The following is a 27,507-nucleotide window of genomic DNA, read 5'->3' as shown; positions in this document are numbered from 1 at the left end:
TACCGCTGTAGGTGTTTGTCGGCGCGCTGGCGGTGTCGACAAAGGCGGCTAGCGGTGCCTACAAAGCGCGCGGCTTTTTTTAAAGGAATAGTAGGCAGGATTACGAATAATGAGTGCGAGTGCGCGCGCAATAGTTGCGCTATCTCTTACGGTTGACGCTCATGTATTGGTTTGGTTTTGACGTCACTTTCGGTTAGATTTGCGAGAGAGCGATGACCGACGAGTACCTTTACGAATCAGCTGATCGGGAGCAGTTTTTAGTGTTTCATTTACATTGCCTTTTTTCGTGAAAACGGCTTAATAATTACTTTCGTTATGAAAATATTATTGAAATACGTAGGAAAAATGATTTTATGACACATAAAATTAAAAAAACGCGAAAAAAAAATGCAATTTTCATGAAAAGACCGATGAAAAATTCCAACGCAGGGGGGTCTGGAATCATGTCTAGAACTCAGGTCCCACGGAAAAGTCACGGTGTTCCTTACACCCTGTAGATTAACAGATTTCATAGACATGTTGTAGCCATTCAGAATAGCATTTTTTTCAACTAGCAACACTTTACATGAGGGTTGCTAGTTGACAGTCTTGAAATAAAACGAGGGCGACATACATGAAGCAGAATTTGTCCTTATGTGGACAAAATAAAGGTATAGCACCATACTATTAGAATTATCTGCAATCACACAATTTTTGCCGGGTACCCTATTTTTTTTTCATCTTTTCCTCTCTTTTCCTCCTAGATATTTCCTTTCTAAATGCTCTAATGACAGACAGTTTATACATTAAATTTAGCCAGTGATAGTTATCTAAATTATCTTGATATTTCAAATTGTTATAATGATATAATATTGTGAAATAATACTAGTAAAATAAAAAATCTCCTGTTAAGATATTTGACACGATATCTGCTGTTAAAATAGAAGTTTTATTTAATTTTTTAGATATAAACCATGTGTCTGACTGACCAAAAACTTAATTTCTTAAAAAAATAACATTAAAATGTAAAGGTGTAAACTGAAGATACTGTGGAAGCAACCTGTTCCTTTAATATTTTAAAAAAGTGTGTCAGTTTTAAAAGCGAGATGGCGCTACAGGCAGAATAGAGTGCTGTCTCCCTCTAACAATAGTAGCATACATAAGTTAGGCTTGGTACAGTGGCATACACAAGGCTAATAAATAAGTCTAGGTCGTTAAGGTAAGGTAAAATTGGATAGAGTTTTAAGCTAGAAGGCAGCAACATACAGATCTAATTGTGATAATAATAAACGAGTTCACGGCATTCTTCACACAATACTTTCTATTTAAAATAAAATTGGCGTTTCCGCAAAATCACATTGTTACTATATATTGCTGATAAACAAAATATTGATAACGCTGGACAAACCGATTGGAATGGAAATCTCTTGATTGCTGTGCTATCGACATCCTTAAAGAATATTATAATTTGTGATACGTTTTGTGATAAATGGCTAATGTCAACGAAAGACAGCAATTTATAAATTTATTTACAAGATAATATAAATAAATAACACTAGAATATTGATCAAAACTTTCATTATATTAAACATGTAAATTATAATTAAGTAAACATAAAAAATAACTATTTAAATACGTAATCGGCACTTCGTTTTCGCAAGAACCACTTTATCAATTGTTTTCAATTATATTGATGCTACTCAAGTCTTTTTTGTGAATCATCTAATAAACTTGAACAAACTAATTCATAAAATCGCTTAATACTTTCAGTGCAAAAAAGGAATTATAATTTTTAAAACAATATTTAATATACAGGAATGTGCTACAGTACATCCCACATTTAGCAATAAATAATTACTTCCATTTGCGATTGAATGGTGATTACTTTGCTAAAATCTATGATTTGGTCGCCAAACATGTCTGACAAAGTCCTCAATTTTGGTAAATATGTTTGGCGCTTAAACTTTACCAGTGATACTCAACCTCTTCCTTAATTACCATCAATCCCCAATCTAAAAGAACATTAATACTTGGCATTCAATACCGGTGGGCTACATCAAAGATTGCTTCAACACCAAAGGTTGAGTATCCCTGTATTCTGCGTCATCGGCCATCCAGTACCGATCGACTTGGATCTCACTTTTTCTTTAAGCTCCACAGTGGGTCGAGAAAGTTGAGGGGGTCCTTCATATCGCCGCTTGTTAGCCCTGGCGATTGCTTCATCTCTTCGAATGATTCGCGAGAGAACTTGCTTAGTTTCTGAGCGGCGTTTGAAGGGTTGGGAGAGGGGGTCGGTGTTACAGGGGGCAGCACTGCCGCTCCTGACGGCAGCGAGACTGCCTCGCCATTGAACATCGTTGTACCTTTGGGACAATAAATAATTTATAGTCAATAGAAGAAGTCACGTTTTTTTTATATTATGTGTATCATCGACGTAATTGCTATGATAATCGTTTTTTTTTACTTCTGGCCAAAATTGAGAATTGAAATTAACGAAACAGACGAAATTAATATGTGGCATCGTACCACCTCTGTGCTATGTATTGTTTTATAATCCTCATATTATCCAGAATTATTGCAAAGGAAGATACACGAATAAAACATTTCTTTCCTAGTGGAAATTGGAGGTCAATTATAATGTTTACTTAATTAAGACTTTCGAGTACTAAAACAACCATAGACCCACTCAAAACCCTTTCTGGTTCAAGAGTAGGTAGATATCGTATCTGACTTTCATATAACATTATCTAATAGAGTTTATTTTTAGCAGCACGTATAGCTGTTCCATATATTATCTAATTATCTTGATCGATAGAGTTAAACCTACATGACAAAAACTAAATTGTAAATTGATTAAGAAATTTTATTAATAGTTACAATTCACATTGAAAGCGTTTTAGCTGAAATAAAACTATTTTTATACTGGCGCTTATCGCGGTTTAAAAACAGTTAAAACGATACGCAACCGAGAAAATATATTTAAAACTTTAATATTTCCCCCGGGCGCACCCATTACACATCCAAAATGATACGACCATGACGGGGATATAAAATCGGGATAGAACTCCTATGTGTACATCCTGGTTATAAATGTGTTACCAAGTGTACCAAGTTTTTTTTAATATTAGTGTAATATTGATGTCATTCTAAGTCTAAATTTCAGTCTACTCTAAATTAATGATTTTATAGATATCTTTCAGCAGATCCTACTTACCGGAACAGAGTACGCCTTGCACGTAAAACAGGGCGGTTCTGTAGGCGTCGGCCAAATACTTGGTGTCTTGTAGTACATTGCTTCTATGAGTGTATAGGTTAATACAGCCAGCGTCCAGCATGTCTGCAACATAACGTATGATTAGTATTCTGTTATGTTAAGTTCCTGAACTTAGTCAGTAGGTAATTCACTCGTGCATCAGTAAAAAAGCAAATTAAGGTATTGGTTCTGGCAATCATTCGTTGAATTAAAGCAGTCTCTTAATTTTCACGTTTATTAGAACAGATTACGTTACACTTTAAATGAGACTTTTGGAGTTGTGGAATCGTGACAACGCACACGCGGAAAGGGTCTCTCGTAAAGCATTGTATCATAAATCATGTTGTATATATCTGCACTGCAGCCAGGCGCCGCTCAGCTGGTTGTATACGTGTGCCGCTAGACGTGTCAGTCCCACTCACCGCACAGCTGCACGTGTCCGGCCCGCACCTGGCCCAGCAGCATGAGGAGCAGCGCCAGCAGCGCGCTGCGGCCGGCGCCGGCGCCGCACTGCAGCCAGGCGCCGCTCAGCTGGTTGCTCAGCTTGTTGTCGTACGTCTGGCTCAGGACCTTGTCCGCCAGGAGCACCAGCGGAGAGCATACGATTCTGTAAATAGCAATCAACTTTAATTGTCTCGCTCCTTCTCATACTTTCACTGCAAGTGCAGTTTTAGGTGCAGAGCAGACGACAGACTTTTTGTGCGATCGAGTCGGCGGTGCTCAAATAGTCTGCATGGCGCGCAAAAAGTCGGTCGCGAATTTTTCACAGACTCAATGCACACGACGCACATTATCGATGCACACATACATTTCGTGCGCTACGTCCACCCATAGCAAAAGTAGATTACCCGGATTGCCGACTAAAGTATACGCCGTCTGCGTTAGCGTGCGTTAAAGCAAACGATCAATTTTACTTCAAACGCAAACGTTCAATTTTTGCGGAGCAGCGCGGTGCGGTCTGCCCGAATTACACGGATTTTATGTGCACCGGACTTCTTGCGCATTGTGTGCGTTACGGCATATAATTGCATAGGTTCTGTTTTCACAGACTAAAAAGTGCGTCAAGGATAGTCTGTCGCCTGCGCTGCACCTTGGTAGACAGCGGCACACTCAGATTAAATCTTAGTGCCAAAGAGCCAGTATTTGGATTTAAATAGCTCAAAAATGATTGTAGGTCAAGAATATTTAAAATGTTAGTTTTTGGGCATACGAGTTAAAAAACAACCAGCAGGCCTACCACCACGCCCGCGATCGCTGTTTAAAGGATTGCAACGCATTGCTATACACCGACACAAAAACGCGGATGACGTAGCATGGCGGTTCAGATTTAGTCAGTATCAATACGAATAGCTCAAAAAAATGTTTGTAGCTCAACAATATTTTAATATATTTTTTTGGGTAAAGCACCTCAAAAGAGTGACTCTGAACTATTTGGAACATATGAATATACACACAATAAATGAAGATTATACTCACTTAGCAGGGAACACGTTGATCTGATAATGAGTAACATTGAGCACCGTTTTTCCGCTAGTCACAGTCAGCTTGCGTTCAGTCCAGTGTACGGTGCAAGTGACGTCATCTAGAAGCACCTTTATACCGCCAGACAGCTCTATGGATTGGCCTTTAGCTGTCGGCCAGTACGTTTTACCTTGCATCTGTTAATATAGTTGTTAATTTTAGGCTTACTACTAAACCTTAGATAATGTTATACACGATCTACTTTATCTATATACTAATATATAAAGCTAAAGAGTTTGTTTGTTTGAACGCGCTAATCTCAGGAACAACTGGTTCAAATTGAAAAAATCTTTTTGTGTTGAATAGACCATTCATTGAGGAAGGTTTTATGCTGCGACTTATACGAGCGAAGATACAACGGAAAATGTGTAAAAAAACAGGGCAGGTATAAATCACAACTTATGTCTTCTAACCAGGCGGACGAAGTCGTGGGCAACAGCGGAATTAAGTGAGTTTTGCTGTGCTCTACAGGGTCTACAAATTTACATAGCTTTATGTCTATACTGTAATACCTTCAACATATTGTCGAAAGCAAATAAATGAAATGAATATGAAAATGTCAAATGGGTTACACCTATAGCCTGCAGTGGGAAAAGACAGGCTTCAAGGAATGGACATGTTAAAAACAAACCATAAAGATATTCTCTGAAATATAACACTAATGGGCCAAAATACTGGTTGTAATAGATGCTTACCTCGATTTCACTTAGCAAACACACTATACAAGCAATTTTATACTCTAATATTGCTTTCCAGAAGGTACTGTACTCGTTTTCGCTTGGATTCTTGGATATCACTAGTGGAATGCACCAGGGCGCTAGTTGCTGAAAAATATACATTTGGTTAGAAATTTCAAGAGTTCTTGCGATTTTAAACACTAAATTTACATGTTTAAAGTGGATATTTTTCTACGCGTGTCGACATTGGGCTTGAGAAGAAAATATTTTCACCAATTTTGATTTTTGATTTTTGTGGGTCGACTTCACCTACTAGTTACAATGCAGTACCCAATACTGACCAAAATGGTTGTAACTATTTTAGTTAAACAATATTTTCCTATTCATTTCCAAAATAAAAATAAATCAATGGACATTAATAATTAAGTAACTTATTGAAGAAATCTTAAACGTATATTAAGCATGGATGTATTAAGTTACCTTATAGTATGAGGCGTTGATGTACGCATCGGGGTCAGACTTTAGTGTAAGTCTTGAATCATCATAAGGCACAACTTCAGTCACTATATTCCCATTCGTGTTCTGCATAGCTATCGTCTTCGAACGAGTCATATTTTGCTTAGTCTAAAACAAAATATTCATGAAATAATAAAATATGATTCAATTAAAAGTAAGTAAAATACGTAAGGTAAAATTTATACCTGAAAGTCTTGGAAAGTCTTCCATTTCTCATCCAACACCGTCAACCCACTGGCAGTCTTATTTGTCAAGGAATCTGTGAGTTTCTGCAAGTTCTTCACTTCCTGAGTGAACTGGTTCAACAAGCTGGGGTCAGAGAACAGGTCCCTCTTGGCGGGCCTCTCGATAACCTCCTCTTTCTCCGGCAGTTTCTTCACCGGCTCCACTTTAGGGACCACCGGCTTCCGAATAGCACTTTCCGAAATTTGCGGCACTTTAATTTCAGGCATTAAAGGAGTTTGCTCTACAGAAAAGTCGATATCGGACAACAGGTCAAACGCGGTCAACTCCGGCTTAGTCTCTTGAGGCTTATCTATCTCAACTGTTTCTTGTTTAATTACCTCTACATTCGTTTGATTTGCATTATCTACATTATTATCATTCTCAATAGCCGGTTCAATGACATTCTCAGTCGGTGACGAAACTGCAAAGGTGAATAAAATATCATGTATACTTGAAATTCGTTTATTTACTAATTAATATTATACAATATTTTTGGTACAAATTGATCATAAAAACTTACCTTGGTTATTAACAAACGTCACGCTGTGATCGTGTGTTGGTTGGATATAAGTCTGATTTGTGTTCATGCCGTACATATTCGTCAATGCTTGCATGTCGGGAGCGATCGGTGCGACATGACCGACGGGCGCGACAGGCGCGACAGGGGCGATATGTGCGACTGGAGCGACAGGCGCGACCGGTGCGACAGGCGCGACCGGTACGACAGGTACGACAGGTACAACAGGTGCGACTTCGTTCGTTGGTGACGCAATATTCTGATACGCATACGGGTTGTTGTAGTAAGCCTGGTTACTAGCCCCCTCGTTGACGACAGGTATCTGAGACATCATTTGCGGGTTTTCTGTCGGCGACTGCACCGTGCCGCATGATCCCAGAGATCCCGCGTTCGTGTAAATGCCTTGTGGAGTAAAACCAGGGTCTTTCTCCGCCGACTGAGAGTTTATATTGTCTGGTACTGCGTCATACCTTGAATAGGAATTCTGGGAGCCAAAACTGTACTCGTAGGTTCCTGTCGAAGAGTTGAAATTGTATCCCGGGTGATTTTGATACGGTTGTCCGTAGTTATTAGATGTATCGGCATACCCATACGTACTAGTAGGTACGTAACTCTCTGGTTGATTGGAATAACTTGCGGCTGTCGAGGAATAATTCTGGTAAGACGGCTGGAAGCTCACGTTCGACAACGCTTCACCAGTGACGTGGGACTTTATTGGTTTATCGTATGCGTCCAATTGTGCCAGAGATGAGTTGTAGGTGGAGTCCATTTCTGAGGGATACGAGTATGGTGCCACGTTTGGGTTGGCAATGCTCGACGTAGACGTGATCGCGTTAGTGTAGGTATACCCCTGAGACGTGGACGCAAATGTTGTAGCGTAGTAGTTGGGGTCGGGAGTGCTGTAAGGCGCAGGAGTCACTGCCTGCTGCTGACTGTACTGCGTCGACTCGTTACTGTAAGGGTAGTTTAACGCACTGTATTCCGATGGCACTTGCGAAGGCGTTATGCTGGTGTTGGAGTTCTGCGGCGCGCTGGTGTAAGCCCCCGACCCGGGGGTCGATGTCTGCGGGTACTGAACGTTGTAGAATGTGTTCCCGAAATCCGTCGCGTAACCCATAGCCTCAGATTTGGGTGCAGACACTTGCATGTTAGCGAAGTCCGCACTTATGTCTGTCTGATTCGCGGCGCTGTATGCGGATGAGTGGGACATATTGGACTCCGGAATGGGTCCCATTGAGTTTAAGTACGGATCGTAGTTCGTCGGGTTTACAGGGACCTGGTTGATGGCGACGGGGTGAGCAGAAAAGTTCTGCGAGTCAGTGACGATGGTGTTGTTGTTGTGGTTAGAGTAGGAGTTAGAGTAGTAGGGGTTGGAGTAGATCTGGTCGGAGGACTGCGAGGAAAACTGCGAGGGCGTGTAGGCGGAGTACAGGTCGTCGTGCTTGTTGGAGGCGGGCGGCGCGTAGTGCAGGTAGCGGGAGTACGACGACACGCCCGCCACGCCGTCCTGCGACAGCTGCGACACGTCCGTCGCTGGGGACAACACCACGCGTCAACAACAAAATAAAACAAACAAAAATAGCTTCTATATTGACGTATGCAGTCGTCGCAAACATCGTCCTAATTAACAAAGGTATTATGATGACACTATAGATTCTTGGCGTGCGTCGAAAAAAATTGTACGGCCTTCGTACGATTGTTTTCGTAAGCGAGCTGTAATTTGAAAACTTGATAATCTCGTTGACTATCAGAAAAGCGTGTTACCCTGAGCGTAGTCTGTGTTTCTGAGCTATATGAAGAAAAGGTGTAATTTACTTCAAGAAAAAAAATAAATAATTTAGGTATATCTCAACATAGCAGTAGTTATGTAACCTACCTTCAGATCCGACGGGCGCGGGTCGTACCGACGTCGGGTATATGCTCTCAGGATAGTACGTGTCTTGGGGAATGGGCTCCACTTGGGCTGGAATACAACAATATAAATATCACTTAGATTTAGAGTTTTAATGGATAAGAATATAAAACATTACTCAAGAAAATTCTTTTTGTTGAAAAAGTATATAAACGATATAATTTTGTAGACAAAACGTAGATGACAGTAGATGTTGATTAATATATTCATGGCGAACATACGTCGACAAATACATCTTATTGCATAAAACATATTATCATTTGACTTTAAAACATAGAAATTTGGATATTTTAATTTATATTTCATAAACCTTACTTTAGCCAAAACTCAAGAAAGTAGTCAAACAAGCGCTTTCGCGGGTATTATCTTCATTTAGTATAAAAAGTATATATAGTGTTACCTAGCGGCGTGGGCGTCCTGTTGTTCCGGCTCTTCATGTAGGGTAGGTAGTCCTTCAGCTTGTGCCCGGCGGGGGGCGCGGGGGGCGCGGGGGAGGCCCCGCCCGCGCTGGCCGGCGACACGCGGCCCGGCTCCGCGCTGCTGGCGCGGGCACAAGCTGCCAGGCCAAGAGAGCATTATGATGCGAGGACACGGGATTTCAAGTAATAATAATGACTTTAATAGTTGTGTGTCGGGGTTATTCAAAACATAGAAGGGTTAAATGTTTAGCTTATATATCTTATATAGCTTATTAAGCTAGTGATATATTCCAACTTCATTGGAATCAAATAAACGTCTAAGATAGATATATACATCAACGCTATATTGGTAAAAGGTAAATAAAACCTTGCACTTCTTGAATTCCTGGACGTAACATTGAAATTCAATATCATCCGCAAAAAGCATACTCTATGACAAAGTAACGTCTCTGTAGTGATATCGTCTAGAAATACCTCGGATATTATCAATCAATGCGAGTCTGACATATTCCCACACCGAGTTCAGCTTAATTTGGTTTGAGTAGCGATTCACCTTGAGATATTATAGCTACCTTTATGCGTCTGCTTGTCGAGCAGCTGCGCCCGCTCCTCCTCCTGCACCTGGCAGGTGGACCGCAGCCGCGCCAGCAGCTGCCCCACGTTGTGCGCCAGCTTGCGGTAGAACTCCTGCCCCTTCTGGGACTTGCCCAGCAACTCGCCGTATGTGTCGTAAGAGGTTATCAGAGCTGTGGAGTTGTATTCTTGTTTAACATTTAAATTACAGGAATACTGGCTGCAGTTAGCCATAAAACAGGGGTAATGGAGGAAGGAGAAATTTTCCCCTTACTCTTAAGTGGAAATTTGTTGGCATATAAGAGCCACGAAGAAGAGAAAAGGGACGAAATAATATTATCGTGTTTTCAGTTAACCAAACCATCTATTAAAATAGATGGTAACATAAAAGCCTACCAAAGTAAAGCTCTGGAGTAATCAAAGTACTTGAAATGACAATTTGAACTTGGCTCTTAATCTCAACTCGATGCAATGGTGTTTTTAGCAGAGTTCCTGTGACCACATTCCAGCTCCAGCAATAGAACACGAGACTAGATCATGCAAAACAATATGAATTTGTTAACAATAAATAATTACGTTGTAGTAATGCGTTCTCTACTCATACCATTAATAAGTCCCTCTCTCTTCCTAAGTACGTCGGTGAGCAGGCGCCTGGAGTTGCCGTACGCTGCGTACACAGACGTCAGCTTGTTGATAATGTTCTCTTGCGCTGCTAAGTTCGTCTCGATTATTTGTATCTGTAATAAAATAATACATTTGATATATTTCAATTAACTCATTGAGAAGAAAAAAGGTTTTAAAGTTTCTGGTGAATGGAATAATGTGTTTCAAAGGAAGTTTAGTTTTAGAAAGCGGTAGTCATGACTGGTATTAAGATTTAAGTAGTTCACTTTACTTGCTCTTTCAACAATGATTTATCGATGCATGGATAATTATGATTGTTGAATTTGCTGATTAGCGGCAAAGTACTAAGTAGAGAAGCGACCCCGACAAATAATCATGAGAATCGTATTACTAATAAATAATTCCTCACCAAAGAGTTATGCTTCTTGAGCTCCTGCTTGAAGATGTCCTCCCTGGGCTCGTTGTTCCTGGCCAGCAGCTGCGCCGTGATGTCGTCCTGCGTGAGCTGCTCCCGCAGCCGCTGCAGCAGCGCCTCGCGCTGGGCCTGCATCTCGTGCACCTTGCCCACCACGCGCCGCATCTCACACATCTTCTCGCGGTCCAGGTCCACTGTGTTACAGGCAGGGTATTATCACTTTAAATTGTTTTTTTTCTTTTATTGTGCGACAAAACATCAAATCGCATGCACAAAGAGACTCAGGTCTAGTGTGTACGCGGGGATCGAACACGCGACACTTCGCGTTCTGTAAGTTTTGGGCAGTATTGTATTGTAATGGTTTAGAATAAAGAATTTAAGCTTCAAGTTGTGTAAGTTAACATTTAACATGTCCAAATAATATTTGATTGGATTGTTTGCCTAGTGATTAGTGACCCTGACAGCTATACCGAAAACTGTAGCCGTAAGTTCCTCGAATTAAACCCACTGACGAAATGACAAACATACACACTTAAAAACTTTGGCTATATTTTAATGAGGTCACTAGTAGATAGTGATAACCTAAAAAAGGTGGGGGAGGCCTATATCCAGCAGTGGACCTCGATAGGCAAAATTTATTGATTGATTGATATAGTCTGGCTGCCATTTGCTCATCAATTTGGTTGACACTTGGATATTTTGTTAATTCAGAATAGAAAAAATATTGTCTAGTAAAATAACTTACCAATATTATCAATACTCGGTATCTTCGTCTCCAGTACATCGAGCGGCTGCGCTAGCAACCTCAGGTTAGCGATATGTAGCGTCATAGCCTTGTGCAGCACTTGGTTGCTCTCGTTGGTGCGCGCGTGAGCCTCTTGGTACTTGTGGTACTCGCGGGACAACTCCGTCTGGACTATGGAGGGCGGGCGGGGACCCATCACCTTCTGGTATTCTTTCTCTTTTTGTGTCTCCTCCTATGATATGAAAAAAATGTTATTATATATTACAGTTCATATGCATGTGCCTCGATGACTTTCCGCATTCAATATGCTCCTATTCTCTAGACTAAACTGTGATGTGTCGGTGTTTAGCGTAATGTAATCCGGTCAGAATGCTTGGCGCATTGCGAAACAAATCTACTACTCAAATATGGACCTTAAACATCATTACATAAGAATGTAAATTGTTTATCAGAGTTAACATACCTGTATCAATTCCTTGATTTCAGACAGGGACTCCTCGACGTCACTGATAGTTTCAGCCAGGTTGTTCATGGAGTCAACCAATAGCTGTATGACTTCCGCCTTGGCGTTCATAGCTGCACAACGGTCTACTATCTCTTGAGGGACCCTAAAAATAAGATAATATTTTAGTAGTATTATTCAATAGCTGTCTAAAATACTCCAGCCCCGGGCAAAGCAGAAGGAACCTCAGTATTTTCAGTGTATGCGTCAGTGCATGTCTTGAGTTTATGTGTCAAAATAATTAAGTGAGAACTTAAGGGACCATACCATTTTATTTAAATCGGATGTCTTAATATCTCGGAAGAAAGAAAATAATTATTGTTTTTAGCATTTGCTCATTAATTGATGAAAGAATGATTTAGTTTTCCAATATGAAACAGTGACAAATTGTGTGTTGCATGTTTCTACCTGTCAAAATATGGTAATATAATAAATATCGTATTTCCTAATCGCTGCCATTTGAGGATGACTCATTCTTGTATTGCTTTATAACTTCTTATCTATCTAGTTAACGAATCAGTATTTGACATCTCTATATTAGACTTGATAACGCACGAACATTATAATAGTCTTAGAGCCGATTTTTCAATCGCCAGATAACTTTTATTCAACGAATATGTTTGACGTTTTGACAGCTTTTGTATAGAAAATATGTCAAACGGCCATATTTATTCCTCAAATAAAACTTATCTGACGATTGAAAAATCGGTCCTTAGTACAATTAAGAATTGTAGACAACAATGATTTTGTTAACAAATTAGAAAACGATTTCAATGAAGTTGCAAAATAGATGTTTCTATTGAAACAGATGCTTTTTTTACATTTGGTATATTATGACAATACAACAAAAACAATGAAGGTTTTACTGTGAAAGAGTTTACCCTGTTAAATCTTCTTGTCTTTACAAATGAAGCACTCCACCATCACCAATCCGAAATGAATATGATATTGAACAATAATAAAGAAATAATACTGTGAACACAAAAAAGCGGTAACATGTAACATTTATCTACAAACTAAGCAATGAAAATCCTAGTGCGTCTTCTAGGAATTACAGACATCATAAGTATGTTTTTTTTTTCAATAAATACTCCATTTTTCTCTACTTACTTCGGTGTAGAATCGATGACGTCCAACTGATCAAGCTGCAGCGAGGACATGAACTCGCTCAGCTCCGTATTCTTGGCTTCCACCATGCTGACTATATTGCGGAGCATCTGAGCTTTCTCCTCCGAGTACATTGATGACGCCTCATGAGCATTCATCGGGACGAGGCGGGAGAATATATCGTGACCTGAGACCTGGTGAATAAAGTACAGTTTAATGTACAAAACCTAATTGTATACGTGAGAACACTACAAGATATAAATATTACAAAAGAACATGTATTATAAAACTTGGACATTGTAATACTAGAAATATTTGAAAAATGCTGAAGGTCAATTTCGTATACATCGCTTAACAGTGATGGTAGTTTGCAATTTGTGAATTTGGTGTTTGATTTTTATTTCAGACCCTACTTTAAGTAAATATTGGTTAAATGGTAGAACATTATAGAATAAAACGAAAAGCATAATAGATTTGAATACGAGGAATAAAGTGGTCTTGAACAAGGAATATTTTTATATTTTATAAAGCTAATATCAGTTGAATTGTGAAAAAATCTAGCGTTTGTCCCAAAATGGACGGTTTCATTTTATCCATACTTACATCGTTATATGTTTACTAATAAAAAGACATGCGCGTCGATAACGCTGCTTGCGGAAATAAGTGTCAGAAACATTGAGGCATTACTTCCGCGCGCTTCAATAATAGACTACTGGTTTGAATAACAAAAGAAGCACCAGTCAAATGAATTCTAAATGGATTGTCTACTACGTAAATTTTAGGACTGAGAAAGGTATAGATTTTACCTCTATTTATATAATTGTAATTCAGCTTAAAAATGTAAACAACCTAAACAAATGGAATATTATATCCAACAATTTTAAGATCATCATCATTGGCCTAGCCTTTTCCCAACTATGTTGGGATCGGCTTCCAGTCCAACCGGTTTCAGCTAAGTACCAGTGTTTTACAAGGAGCGACTGCCTATCTGACCTCCTTAACCAACAATTTTAAGATATGACACATATTAAACATTAATTAATAACAGACAATTTGAAATAGAGGTAAACAAAAAAATATAATGGAAAATACTTAGCTCATGAAGCATGATTGTTTATCTGACCTTTAGCGAATTCAGTCATGCTAGTCATCTCGAACAACAGACTAAACACAGAAAAAAGCAGTAGAACAACTCCAACCAACACGCAAATGTTGAAGACAAAGAAAGAGAATATCGAACTCACCTCAGGATCATTAAAATTGATCGGCAATGCTTTAACAAGGCACACGGGCTTCATATCCGATAGCACCTCTTTTTCTGGCACCTCCTCATGATAAATGAACTCGTTTTCATTTTTCGCAGCTTTCCTTTTACCCTCAACGACGTCGTTGGTAAAGGTTAGGGCTTCCTGCGTGATTTGTGTCGGCTCTATGTATTTTGCTAGCTTTCTGGCTTCGGCTAACTTTTCAACGGCTTGTTGATAGTAGCCGACGCGTTCTCCCATCTTCTGTTGTTCTTCTGCGTGCATACCTGTATTGTGGGAATTATGTATTGTTATTTCATGACTAAGATATTGACTGTGGTTGATAGAAATGTTTTTGGAGAAGAGTGAAAGCATTAAATTGCGTTAAAGAAGGCAAGTTTCGTGATTTCTTTATTAGGTTTAGTTTAGAAACTTTGTTTTTTGTATGGTATAGAAAATGTACCTAAGCAATCTGACAGACGAAAATAATAAAATTAGACACGCATCTTTTTTTAATGGTATAATCGTAAGAGGACAAATAACTAATTAGGTAAGGCGAATAGAAGTTAAATATGAACGAAACAAAGTTGCATTTCATCGTGAAATGAACGAGATATTGACAAGCGTCGTTACAATTCCATGTCTCGTCGAAACATCTTCATTACTTATATCAATAAACAGTCCAGTCACAAATAACTGCTAGTGACACAAGATCAATGATCTGTGTCTACGTCATCTATTATATGGGTTGTTGCGCATTTGTTTGCGATCGAAAATGTATTTCGATGCCTTTAGAAAGGTTTCATGTTTTTAGAAGGTTTTAAGTCATCTTGTGTCGCGATTTTTGAAGAATGTGCTACATATTTAATATAGCACTTGTCTTTTTAATTTGAGACAAGATGACACAATACAGGTAAATGTTAGTAATAAGTGTAGTTATAATTTGAGATACATGTTTGATACATATTTAGATGAATTTCTGATTATCAATTGAACTTAGCATTTTATTCCAATAGGATAGAAAGTTTTTAGAATATTTATATATTTTATCTTATCACTTATAGCACTAAAAGGCACAAAATGTTTTTCCGTAACCTGGCAATGCATCATAAAATCTAAGAAAACTTTTAATAAGGGGTAAAGAGGTAGGCTAATATAAATATACAAAAAAATATAACCTACATACCTTGATACAAGCAAACAATGCAGCCAACATAGGACATCTTAAATGAGAGGTATCTATGCCAGTAGTTGTACAGTTTGGTGCCTATAATCTCATGAACAATGTCCTGGCCAGCTGCTGGACCCAACAGAGCAATGGAGTTCTTGTAGAAGTACATCACTTGAGTAGCCACGGCACCTGTTGAACAATAAGAGGAAGAGATAGTTAGTCTTTGCAGACTTCCTCTATAAAGCCATTTGCAGGCTTCTTGACAGTTTAATATGAAGCACTATCTGATATCTGGTTACCAATACTGCATAGTGCAGTGTACCATAGTTCAGTGGTTTAAATATGAAAGCATAAAAAATGTTGCATGCCTTTGTGTTGTCTTGCCTTGAAATAAATAAACAGATGCATGCTGCATTTAAGTAAGCCAAAGCAGAGATAAATATTAAAAAGAAAATGGATGTTCTCAGGTTCTCACAGTAATTCCGAAACATCTATAAGACTGTCTAATTAAATGTTTAACTTTCAGTTACTAACCAATAACACTGGATTTCCTTGTATCCTGTATGCTTTTGTCAAGAATACACTCCTGTGCTTGAGCAAAACATATTTCCTGCATCATCCTCACAATCTCGGAGCACACATCAACTCCGGACGGCTGCGGATACTGGTCCCGTAAGTACTGGAAGGCCCAAGCTGCCTGTTGGAAGTGGGTGCAAGCAGATTTGAGGCTGTCTGCTGTGTTCCTAGGTTCAGAAGCTCCGAGTTGTGTCAGAAGTGCTGCTATGTTATACAGTATGCATGCCATCTCAAACCGAATGTCAGCTAATGATCTGTTCATGTTTGCATACAGGTCTTTCCTAAAAATGTATTGATAATGTAAAGTAAATTGAAAATGAATAATAAATACAATAGAAAACATGACAAAAGGGGTTTTAATTTTAATGTTTGTAAACTTTAAGTATAATTAATTAGTAAGAACCTATTTTTCCTCAAACTATAGAAATCATTGTTTTTTCAGAAATAGGCTTATGGCTGAAAGATTACAAACATAAAGACGAAATGCCAAACAAGAGTATAATGACCCTTGAAGACAATGATTTTATCAACATGTAATGTAAACAAGATAGGTACAGGTATTATGATTCATACCGAGACCTAAAGGCGAAATCAATATAGTGAAATTTAATTAGATTTACCAGCTAAAAGGACACGCCGCAGGTTGACCTTTAGCCATGGGGAAACGGCTTTGCAACGATCGCAGCTGGCAATAATATCTGATCATAGCGCTCAGCCCCGCAGAATCAATTGTAGGTCGGACAGCGGCCGACCGCAAACCTTCCAACTGGTGCATCTCATTGCTGTAGCTGTCTGGATCTTCTCTATAAGCTTCCGCAATGTACTAGACATAACAACGCAACGTATTACTATCACAAAGAAACACTGAAAGTAACTTAATCAGAGATTACGAGACCTACTTACCTGTTTTAATTTTGGTCCAAAATGAGTATTCTCGTGACTCGCCTTCAACTCAAAACTTATCATGGGTAATTTTGGAACGGCTTCCATGTTTTCCAAAGATGTTTTTACCCGTTTCAACAATTTTTCACTCGGTAAAACAATTTCATCACAAATTAGCTTATTTGTTCCACTGTCATTTTTTTGTGTTTTAATTTAGGGTAACGCGCCTTGTCTTTTATCGAAACATCGATGAATGATCGAATCGTTCCGGTTTTTGACGCTGATATTCTCACCTATGTAACTGAAGCGAGACTGAAAAACCGAAAACGTAAAAACTGAACGCAATTTGTATCTCGAAACTTTTATATTTAGGAACATGCCAATAATATTTATTTAATAAACTAAGATCCGAGCCTTCTCTGAAGTTTAATAAAATGATAGGAAGTTTACGATAAAAATGTGTTTTCTTCGTTTCGTTTGTCCATACAATTTGCTGCAACACTATTGAATTGGACTTAATTAAAAATAAACAACTAGTCTCTATGGGACCCGTGTTTGGCATTCACTGCCTTGTAGCTTGGCTACAATTTTTATTCTTTACAGATAAAATACAAATCAAATCAAGATAGTTTTACATGCAGACTTATAGAATTATTCTAGAATGAAGCTGAAAAAGCCTAAAACCGACACTGAGGTAAAGATTCCGTCATAACACCTATTGTTTACCTTCGAATAAGGGGCGAGTTTACGGCAGTCAATTCTGTGTATTTTACTGCTATCTATTAACCGAACCAGCTTCTCACGTTCTTAAAAATCTTCGTAATGATCTTAAAACAAGAACTACAAGCAATTTGCGTGTATTTGATAAGATTAATATTCTTTTACAGGAGGTAGCGCCTGTGGTCCCTCCTCAGGCCGAGATCATAGAAGCGGATCTCTACAAGCGATCATACTTTGGGCCTGATGTACCGACGCTGGAGCTAGAGTGTTGGGAGGAAGAACTCTCTGAGGTCCAGCTCCAAGCATACAAGAATGCTGATAATGAATTCAAGAGCATCCAGAACAAACTGGATGAGATGGTCAAGGATACTGGTGGCGAGATTGTGTATAACGGAGACCAGTTCACGGCATACCAATTACTTGGGAAGTAAGTAACTGGAGTATTTGAAACTAAAGCACTGAATTTATTTTAATGTTAAACTTAATAAGCATTTGATCATAAACTTGAGCCCTTCATTCATTTGAATGTTATTAATTTATTAGCATTAAACTAGGCTATGGAAGACTAGGAACAATTTAGAAACATGATTATTTTTCACCTAAACACTAGTATTACTTGTTAGGTTAAATAAAATGTCTGGATAGATTGTTTATCTTGTCCATCAATGTCAGTATAGTTACCTATTGCAACAAAAATTAACATCACATTGTCAAGTGAAATTATAATCATCATCATCATTGGCCACAGTTTCTTTAAGAGATGATTGTTGTAGCACCTGTAAATTCAATTTCAGGAGCATCATTGATGGAATATTTTTATAGAGTTTCAATAAGACTATACATTATATTATATCACTTTATTTACAGACAACCAGTTCTAAAAGATTTGGAGAGGCAAAGTGCAGAGATCATTAGATCAAGGTCTCGTTCATTGTCTGTGACAAAAGAAAAACCTAGCAAAAGAGGTATGATTCCGAAATTTACTTTTTATTTAAGTTTTTATGTATAAAGGCAATATTTTTATGATTGTTCAACTTTTTTTCCTTAAAAGTTACACTGTATATTATGCAACAGTTTCATGTTTATATGAGTTCAAAACTCAACTAGCCTTTCCTGATCTTATCTTGATTACTGATTTGTAAATACCATTAACATCTTTAAGTACTAAGCACTACACATGTTATAACAAAGCACATATTACATGCTCTGTAAAATTAATGCAATATTCTCCAGGGCGTCCTAAGAAAAACTTACGGAATGAGAATGACCGTGACTATTCACCATCGCCTGAAAGAGCCAAGACTCCTGAGTTAAAACATAAAAAGAAAAAGAAAGACAAAAAGGAGATTAAAGAGAAAGAGAAGGATAAAGATAAGGACAAAGAAAACACCAAGACTAAGGATAAGACACTAGCTCCTTCTAGTAAGTATTTTTTTTAGGATTTGTTTTAATATGTGAAATACAGGTGGATTATTTCCATAGTTTATGGAACTAGTTATTTTGTTAAGGCTTCCTTGTGTTGTGGTCATCGTCAAATAGGTTTCCCGTTGGATATTTCTACAATAGAGACTAGACTAGACTTAGACAGACTAAAAATTATTGTTTTCATTGCAAAAAAAGTAGAAATAAACTATATTTCTTCTAATGAAAAACAGATTACTAAACAATACTTCCTTAACAGATGTACACAGCGTGGTCACAAATGTCCGACCCTCCGAAGCTACGGCTATCGGTGGGCTGCTAACAGGGAGCGCCACGAAGACAACCGCCATTGTGGACCTTACTAAAGAAGATGGCAACAAAAACATCGCTGATTCCAGGGAGGTATCCTTCAATAAACTGCAAGGTGAGTTAAAACTAATATTTAGTTGTGAAAGAAAGAAATTAATATTAGTTCATGTACATGATCAAATATAATTCCAATATGCATTCAAGAAATAAAAACATAATAAAAAAGCTATTGATTCAGTTTTCTCTCTTGTTAAACATCTCCATCCATTTCCACAGGTAAAACATTCCCGTCCTTAGTTGTGGTGGCCCGTCCCTACTTACGCGCTAAGGACACAGTGCCGCCGTCCGACCGCTCGGCGCTGGACAGCAAGGTGAAGTCCGTGCTCATGCACACGCCCATGAAGTTCACCGAGTGGCTCATACAGCAGGGCCTGGTCCGCTCAGAGCAATGGTGTGTCATACATGCGGGGAACAAGCTCAAACTTGGTGAGTGGTTAGACTGGTTGGTTTGTGTGTCATGTCGTAAGGAAATTGAGGGACTTGATGATTCATGCATAGAAATGAGTGTGTATCGTAATCAAAATGTTGTTGAGATTAATATTTATTCCAGGCATGTACTCCGACGTATCAAAGTTCCCCTACTCAGGCGGCTACGTGTGGATATCAGAATGCTGTCCGACTCGCTTCGTCTCTGTCTACTCCAGCTCTATCTTCGAAGGCGCCACGTTCCCGCCAAGTGTTCTTCTCAAGTTGATATACCATTGGGCTTGCCAAACCAACGTGCAGAACGTAGTTCAATGGGTGAAAGTTGACAATCTCTACGTAAAGGGTTTATTTACATGGCTCAGAGCGATTTGTACGTCAGCTATTCATCAGCACATGGGCCTGCTGGGCGGGTCCGGTAAGAAAGTGGAGGTCGGCGTGATATCGCTGGGGACAACCAGTCATGATGGGACTCAGAGACAAGTGAAGGTTGAGGTTTTAGGTGTGTTGGATCCAGTTGAAAAGTTGGTAAGTAACATATCTATTTACTAAAATATTTGTGTATCCATGATATCCTTAATTGATGTTGGCCCACTTTTCCTCTAGATCCGACTTCGTGCAGTGGAACCTCTAGCAGAGCACGAGAAGAACTACAAAAAGCGTTTCCAGAAGATCCTTGAGCCTCTATCAGCTTGGGTGCATCCATCATCAGTCATCCTCACAGATTTGACTGTAGACAAGGGCACGCTGGTTGCCATGGGCTTTAAGAACGTGCACCAAGCGTCGTCGCACTCCGACCAGACGGCGAGGAACAGTAACGCCAATATTATGGAGTACTTGAGAAGGATAGTGCCGAGAATGTTCCAGAACACACTCTCGTTGCTGTCCAGGCAGATTATACAGCAGTTCTTAGATGAATTGGTTTGGAGAGAGAGGTAAACATAATTTCAGAATAAGTAACAAGAGATAATGTCTATGTGTAACAATCCTTATATTCTTAGTGCAAATATTCATTACTTTATAACAACCACACCTAATACGAAATATACAACCTATTTTAACTGTTTTCATTTTTTTTATGTTACAATTAAGAAATCAACAAGACCACTGAATTCCTACGCATTTCTTCATCAAATAATCATTTTTAGATACGGATTTTCTCCCGGCCAAGCATTCGACAATATAGTGATCCACATAGCTGAGCAAAGCAAGATGGACTCCAAAGATCCCATCACAGTGCGCCTCAACAAGATCGCAGCGAATCCCTTCAAGAATTGGAAGTACCCGACCGGCGGCAAGGTAGGCCACTTGTAAGATATGCTTATGAACCTTATCGCCCTGAATACTAAGACTACTTTACTTTAAGACGCCTTTTAAAAGTGAGTACTTTACACTATAATGTTATAGTGGTCGCTAGCGCGTAATGGCGTCTTAAAATTGAGTTCAACCTCAGTATTTGGTCATTAAACGCATTTAATTGTTTGTGTTAAAAGTTTACACTTATTTCGAAATTATTCAGGTTTTTTTACAATTAAGCTTGTATTCATTTGAATGAATTATGCATTCGTCTCATGAAAGTTTTACTCAAAGTTATATCCAAGATGTGTTTCTTACAGGATTCTAATATGAGTCTTGAGACTCAAATTGACCAGGTACTCGTACAATCAACTTGAGTTAATTTCTTTCTTTCTAATAACTTATTCCCACGTTTTTGTACACTCACTTTTCTTGTATCTTTATTTGTCGTGCTGACTGATGAGTGTAATAACCTCCAAAATACGCCAAATGATTTCGGATTAAATAGTACTGAGACGGATTTGTTAGTTTTGAATGATATATCATTAATAAAACATAATCAATAATTTTAAAAAAGGCTTGAGAAATTAAGTTAAATATTTTATTATGCTCAGTTTGAAAAGCAGGGTCATAAAAACCATAAACGATGTAACAGATTTATATAGGTAAGGTTATTTATTTTCTATAAACTGATACCTTTTCAGAACTCACAAAACAAGTGTGTATTTTTACCAAGTTATTAAGACGTCCAGCTACGACTTAACTAGTAAACTAAGAAGAAAGTACAGCAACGTAGACAGCATATGAAACTGGTTTATTTATTTTTATTTCTTTTGGTTTTCTTTGATGATCACCTGCCAATGATACCTACAAATTACTTATTAGTTATTTGCACTAGTCTTAAAAACTATGCAATTGAACTTTTATTGATATTATCCATGTCACTTTACGTTATTCATCAATTAACACAAGAAACAAACCTCATTTCATGATCTTCATATTTTCATATCAAAAATCTTTAAACACACATTAATTCTCCTTTTCAATTCTAGAAGAAAGAAAAAATCGATTTGGAACCTGAAGCGGTTCCAGAGACTGGACGCGGCAAGCGCGGGCGCAAGAAGAAGGAGCCCTCGCCTTCGCCGCCGCCCAAGAAGAGAAAGAAGGAGAAGACCACCTACATCGAAGATGATGATGAGGAGGTAACAAAACAATCAGTAGTTTTAGGACATTTTTTTTGGACTTCATGTCACCCATTACTGTATTGATTATCTTAGTACAACAGATTCTATTACTGAACTGCATTTTGGTAAGTTCAATTTTGGCTGTATATGTGTTTACGTCTAGCAGGAGGACGGACTATAAAACAGTAAACAATAGCCCCCACAATAACCCCACTTTAAACTACTAAACCCCTTTCAAAATTTACAAACAGCTTATACATCCACAGATCCCCCTAGCGCAAAGTCGGAAAACCAAAATTAAAGAAGAAAAAGACAAACCGAAAGACAAAAAAGATTCAGAGCCCACAGCTCGGAGCCGGCGGAACAACAAGGCTCGCTCGTACGTCGACGACGATCTGGACGACATCCCGCTCAAGAACATCAAGAAGGAGGTCCGCCCCGAGGAGACCGTGTCCATGGAGAGGTATTACTTCGGACAGATCGGAGGCAATGATGAGGTCAAGAAGACTGCTATTGCTGTTGAGGTAAGATTTTATAAGATTGGGTAAATTGTGTAGGGATAAGTGATTTGTAGTGAAGCGGAGAAATGACATTCCTGGATATTATCAATGTCAAGAACCCCCAAAGAAAATATCAATTATATCTGATCAAAACTATCGACTTCCATTCCCCAAATGTATTTTTTAACAAAAGAGGCTTTAAATTAAATTGTTCTCAAAACCGATTTTTCCGATCTCTTCTAAGACCCCTCAATACTTACAGTGCCCAGTGTGCCACGTGGAGTTCAACGAGAACTATTCCCTGATGCTGCACCTGTTCTCTCACGCGGCTCCCCCCGACGAGGCGGGCGCTAACCCCGCGCAGTGCCAGTACTGCCTCACGCGCTTCACTTCGCAGGAAGAACTCGACACGCATCTCAAGCACAACCATCCCGCGGACACCAAGTCCCCAGAACTGTTTACGTATGCCTGTCTTATTTGTGAGGTGAGAATTTTTTGATGTTTTGTGATTTGGTGATATATTATGTCCCCCCTCTAGTCGGATTTTAAAATATAAGTCGTATATACCTTGTTTCGAAGGTTTTAATTAAATACAATTCTAATATGCTATTGAACAGTCTCTGTTACAGAAGATACTCAATCTGGCTTTCTTCTTAAATAGCGAATATCAACATCATCAGCCCATATTTGTCCACCGCGGCATAGGCCTTCCTAATTGCAAGCCATCGAGATCTATCTTCGGCGAACACCGTATAAATGTAATCGAAAATGCTATATTTGAAGCAATTCTTTCTCCGTGTGCAGGTCCGCTTCGCGGCGGTGTTGACGCTGGCGTCGCACATGCAGAAGTGCCACTGCCCGCGCGAGCTGCCGTACGCGTGCGACGCGTGCGACTACCGCGTGTCCGCGCACCGCGCCGCCGCCGACCACTACCGCGCGCAACACAGCCACTCCGACACCGTCTTCTGTCCCTACTGCCTCAAGGTACACGCGATACGTGGAACAACTGACTCAATACCGCTTTCCCGAATTTTGGGAAAACTTAACTTACTCCCATCCCTCTAACAGGTCCCATAAGTAAGAGACTTTTTTCAATCAATGCAGCAATCATGAGATAAAAGTAACCCAAAAACTTTGTTTACATTTAATTTTGATGTCATATAACGGCTTTCTTGCTCAATTTTATCTACGCTAAGAACTGCAAAAATGTTTAACTTTTTGGAGGGAAGAAAATACTTTGGCGTTTAATACATGTTCTATGTGGTAGGTACATGGTATCGAGTGTATCGATTATGTCTACCCAAAAACCGAATCAACTGTAACTATATCAAATCATTGTCTTAAAAGGTCATAAGAATATATTCGGATGGACACGAGCTGACCGCAAACTTGGTTCTCTACCTGGATCATCTGAAACAACACCAGGACAAAGATTTGGAAGTCCGATGCAACAGATGCGTGCTCAAGTTTGTGCATCTTGGTAAGAAATCATAAAGACTACTAAAACAAAAAAAAAACATCAATATACACTGTTCTTTAAATTATTTTTTTTAGTTTGTTGAACAGACGCAATAAGACTTTATTTCTTCTAGGCCAATTGAAGGAGCACCAAGTGAGAGACCACATCACAGTAGAGGGCGCCACTCCGTTGTGTTCCGAAGAGCATTTGATTACCAAACCTAGAGTAAGTAGCGCTAGAATATATAATTATAGTATGTTAGTACAAGTACTTAGTACAGAGCAGCCAGTTTAACTTGGCACGTCGGGAAAGAGCTTCAAAGTATAGCTGTCTTTGTTTCCAATAACTAGTTTGTATACTTTGATCTCCCTATAACTTGTAGTGTATGATCATTTAACAATTATTTTTGTAGAACAAAGCGCGCCCTCCTGTAAAGGACTCAGCCAACCACACTATTAGCGATACCTTCGAGGGCCTCACGCTGGTGCTGCCTGACGGAGTGCTCTGTAGGGAGTGCGACACACCGCTGGACAGGGAGAAGCATTTCTTGTGAGTATATTATTCAGCAGACATTTTAAATATAGTCCATCTACAGTGAGTGACTATTGAAAAATTTGATATCCGGTTTTTAAAGAATTGTTCGAAGAGGCACATATTCTAAGATTCTTGACTTGAATTGATTTTTCTGTACACAGAGGCACGACTCGCTGCACGAAATGTTCGTACGCGACGTCGTGTTACCGCGCCATGCTGCGACACAGCGGCTACTGCGCCGGCCCGCACTCGCTCGAGGACGCGCCCAGGGAGGCCCCCTACCGCTCGTATTGCGTTTGCGGGTACAACACTACCGTCGGTATGTATATATCACACAATTACCTCAACACAGAGGATGAGGCAACATTTCTTCACCACCCTACACTTCGTCTGGCCTCGCATCATGTAACTGATCCTACACTGTCGTTATAATTTGGGAATCCTAATACCTACTATACACGTATAGGTACGGACATGCTGACGCACCTGCTGATGTGCGAGCACAAGTCCGCGTACAGCTCGGAGGAGGAGGCGCGCGCCAACACGCTGCGGCCGCCGCGGGACGAGAGGGACGCCGCGCACAAGCTGCAGGACGACGCCGCCAGCGCGGAACCAGTGAGATACTTTAAATAGGCCCTATGTTATACTAGTGTAAATACTTTCTCTATTTATTAATAATATTGATGTGCGTACAGCCCGTTGAGAGTGTGCCAGCCCTGGCTGACTACGCCCCGCCGTCAGTGCTCAACACCCAGCTGTCCCTTGACGACCTCGCGCCTCCTTCTGTTTTGCAATCTGATCAGGTATGTACACCAAAAGAAGGATTATGTTTTTTTTTAGTAAGTAGCTTAGCTATAGAAAGAAGACCAGATAGAACAAGAAATATTCGAAAGTGTCTTCTGTATTTCATAATTGTGGGTTTAATGAAAATCGTGTTAAATAATTGTATAATATAACTAGCTGTTGCCCGCGACTTCGTCCCCGTGGATAGAAGATATAAGTAATGATTTATACCTGCCCTGTTTTTTTCACATTTTCCATTGTATCTTCGCTCCTTCCTCGATGAATGATCTATTGAACACAAATATATTTTTTCAATTTGAACCAGTAATTCCTGAGATTAGCGCGTTCAAACAAACAAACAAACTCTTCAGCTTTATATATTAGCATAGATGTAAAACATATTACAAATTCATAACAATAGAACCTTATAACCTTAATACCTTACATTATTATTTTTACACCTTAACATAAATCTTATCTATTTACTTGTAGCATGATCAAGAGCTACTAAAGGATGCGTACGACCGTCCGCTGGCGACCCCGCGCCATGAGGACCCACACTACACTCTCGGCGACTTCGAGCCGCTGCCACAGGAGCCCCCGCCGCAGCCCGACTTCGAACAACTCTAGAAACTTCTTAAAAATCCACTGTGCTTTACAGAAAAACGCAATATGTAATATACTACTCTATGTACACAATGTACACATTAATATAAGATACAAATATGATGTTTAAAGAGTACATATTATTAGAAGAGAACAGTTCCATTATGTTAAATTTAACTATGTATTTGTAATGTAGATTGTATGATAAACATCAACTATTATACATGTTATCGTGGGGTGCAAGTAAAATTTTATGTTTAGGAAATAATACATAATAAAAGCTTTTACAAACTATACTTTCTGGCATCTTTTTTTCTTGAATGACAGTGTTACTTTGTTTGTTACTCCATAGTCTTGTATTAAAGCATTGTCATTGTCTAAAAGGAGGCTGTCATAATTTAAGATGTAAGTCTTCCAAATATACCTCCATGATATTTTAGTTTTTATTCCTGATCTTTTCATGTATATTTCAAAGTGTCTTTGTATGGCTTTCTTTAAACTTTTTACTGTTGCATTTTGAGGAACCTGGAATTTAAATTTCCATTATTATGGGATTATATACATAGCATATTCTATACACTGAGCAGGAAAAACAGTTTTCAAGCTTAACTTACAATAACTTTTAAAGTGGGTTCAGTTTCCCTTGAAATAAAAATTGTTATTGACTGGCCATGTTCAACAGCAATCTGCAACAAAAAGAAACATTAACAAGTTGGTTACCCTAAATGTGTAACTATTGTTAATCCAAGATCAGAATGGATGAGGTGTGTGCTTTATTTGTGAAACCTACAATATAACTATTATGACTAGTTGTAGCATCATTGCATTACTTTATTTTCAAACAATAAAGAACATGATTAATGTTGTGATTCGATTATTATTCGCTCTTTTACCTGTGATAAAATTTCTTCAATAATTATATCATTCGGTAGATCTTTCAGTAATTCATCTGTACTCATCAATGTTGCAAGAGAAGATTGTGTGATCTCCAATAATTCATCGTGTGATAATGTACTAGCTACATCTTCTTGCTCGTCTTGGTCTTTTTCTAAACTTTCTGCTGTTTCCATTGCAATTGCTCTTATCCGAAGGAGAAATTTACTTTTAACAAGTTGTGAACATCCAGAAAAAGATCGTTTGCGTTCAACTTCAAATCTCTACAATCGCTAGTTTTACTATAATTGTACTGTCTCGGCAAATTGCAGTTTGGATATTTTATTTACCAACAACTTTGCAGGCCCAAGATATGTCATATGATATGACAGTTCTGTCTTGTTTGCCAAAGCATTCTAAAAATGTCGATATAATATTGGAAATGCCTTGAACTCACCTCTAGAAAGTATGTGATGGTAT

The 27,507-nt window shown here is 38.9% G+C and overlaps 3 protein-coding genes across 3 annotated transcripts; 1 reads left to right on the top strand and 2 right to left on the bottom strand.

Annotated features, from left to right (window-relative positions):
* Positions 1-732: 732 nt before the first annotated feature.
* On the bottom strand, positions 733-17,088 carry LOC113493128 (tyrosine-protein phosphatase non-receptor type 23-like). The gene is made up of 21 exons (XM_026870949.1): positions 16,880-17,088; positions 16,597-16,799; positions 15,935-16,257; positions 15,416-15,589; positions 14,230-14,516; positions 12,989-13,179; positions 11,840-11,984; positions 11,377-11,608; positions 10,626-10,825; positions 10,197-10,329; positions 9,592-9,765; positions 9,001-9,156; positions 8,565-8,651; positions 6,692-8,221; positions 6,132-6,592; positions 5,911-6,054; positions 5,449-5,577; positions 4,709-4,890; positions 3,655-3,839; positions 3,194-3,316; positions 733-2,342 (listed from the first exon to the last, which is right to left on the bottom strand). Exons 1-21 carry the CDS (start codon positions 16,964-16,966, stop codon positions 2,116-2,118), a joined length of 5,373 nt encoding a protein of 1,790 aa, XP_026726750.1. The 5' UTR covers positions 16,967-17,088; the 3' UTR covers positions 733-2,115.
* Positions 17,089-17,386: 298 nt separating this feature from the next.
* LOC113493124 lies at positions 17,387-26,450 on the top strand. The gene is made up of 20 exons (XM_026870945.1): positions 17,387-17,552; positions 17,746-18,005; positions 18,446-18,543; positions 18,812-19,000; positions 19,260-19,424; positions 19,586-19,795; positions 19,920-20,320; positions 20,399-20,727; positions 20,941-21,091; positions 22,141-22,290; positions 22,539-22,796; positions 23,035-23,256; positions 23,577-23,756; positions 24,120-24,252; positions 24,365-24,456; positions 24,644-24,780; positions 24,927-25,084; positions 25,232-25,380; positions 25,461-25,568; positions 26,041-26,450. The coding sequence occupies exons 1-20, from the start codon at positions 17,520-17,522 to the stop codon at positions 26,176-26,178; spliced, it is 3,561 nt and encodes a 1,186-aa protein (XP_026726746.1). The 5' UTR covers positions 17,387-17,519; the 3' UTR covers positions 26,179-26,450.
* On the bottom strand, positions 26,346-27,440 carry LOC113493126 (U11/U12 small nuclear ribonucleoprotein 25 kDa protein-like). Its single transcript, XM_026870947.1, has 3 exons — positions 27,048-27,440; positions 26,769-26,840; positions 26,346-26,679 (listed from the first exon to the last, which is right to left on the bottom strand). Exons 1-3 carry the CDS (start codon positions 27,222-27,224, stop codon positions 26,446-26,448), a joined length of 483 nt encoding a protein of 160 aa, XP_026726748.1. The 5' UTR covers positions 27,225-27,440; the 3' UTR covers positions 26,346-26,445.
* Positions 27,441-27,507: the final 67 nt, after the last annotated feature.

The sequence above is a fragment of the Trichoplusia ni genome, chromosome 4, assembly GCF_003590095.1.
Source record: "Trichoplusia ni isolate ovarian cell line Hi5 chromosome 4, tn1, whole genome shotgun sequence".
In the NCBI taxonomy this organism is placed as follows: domain Eukaryota; kingdom Metazoa; phylum Arthropoda; class Insecta; order Lepidoptera; family Noctuidae; genus Trichoplusia; species Trichoplusia ni.
The sequence above is the reverse complement of the archived record's forward strand: the minus strand, read 5'-3'. Positions and strand labels throughout refer to the sequence as shown.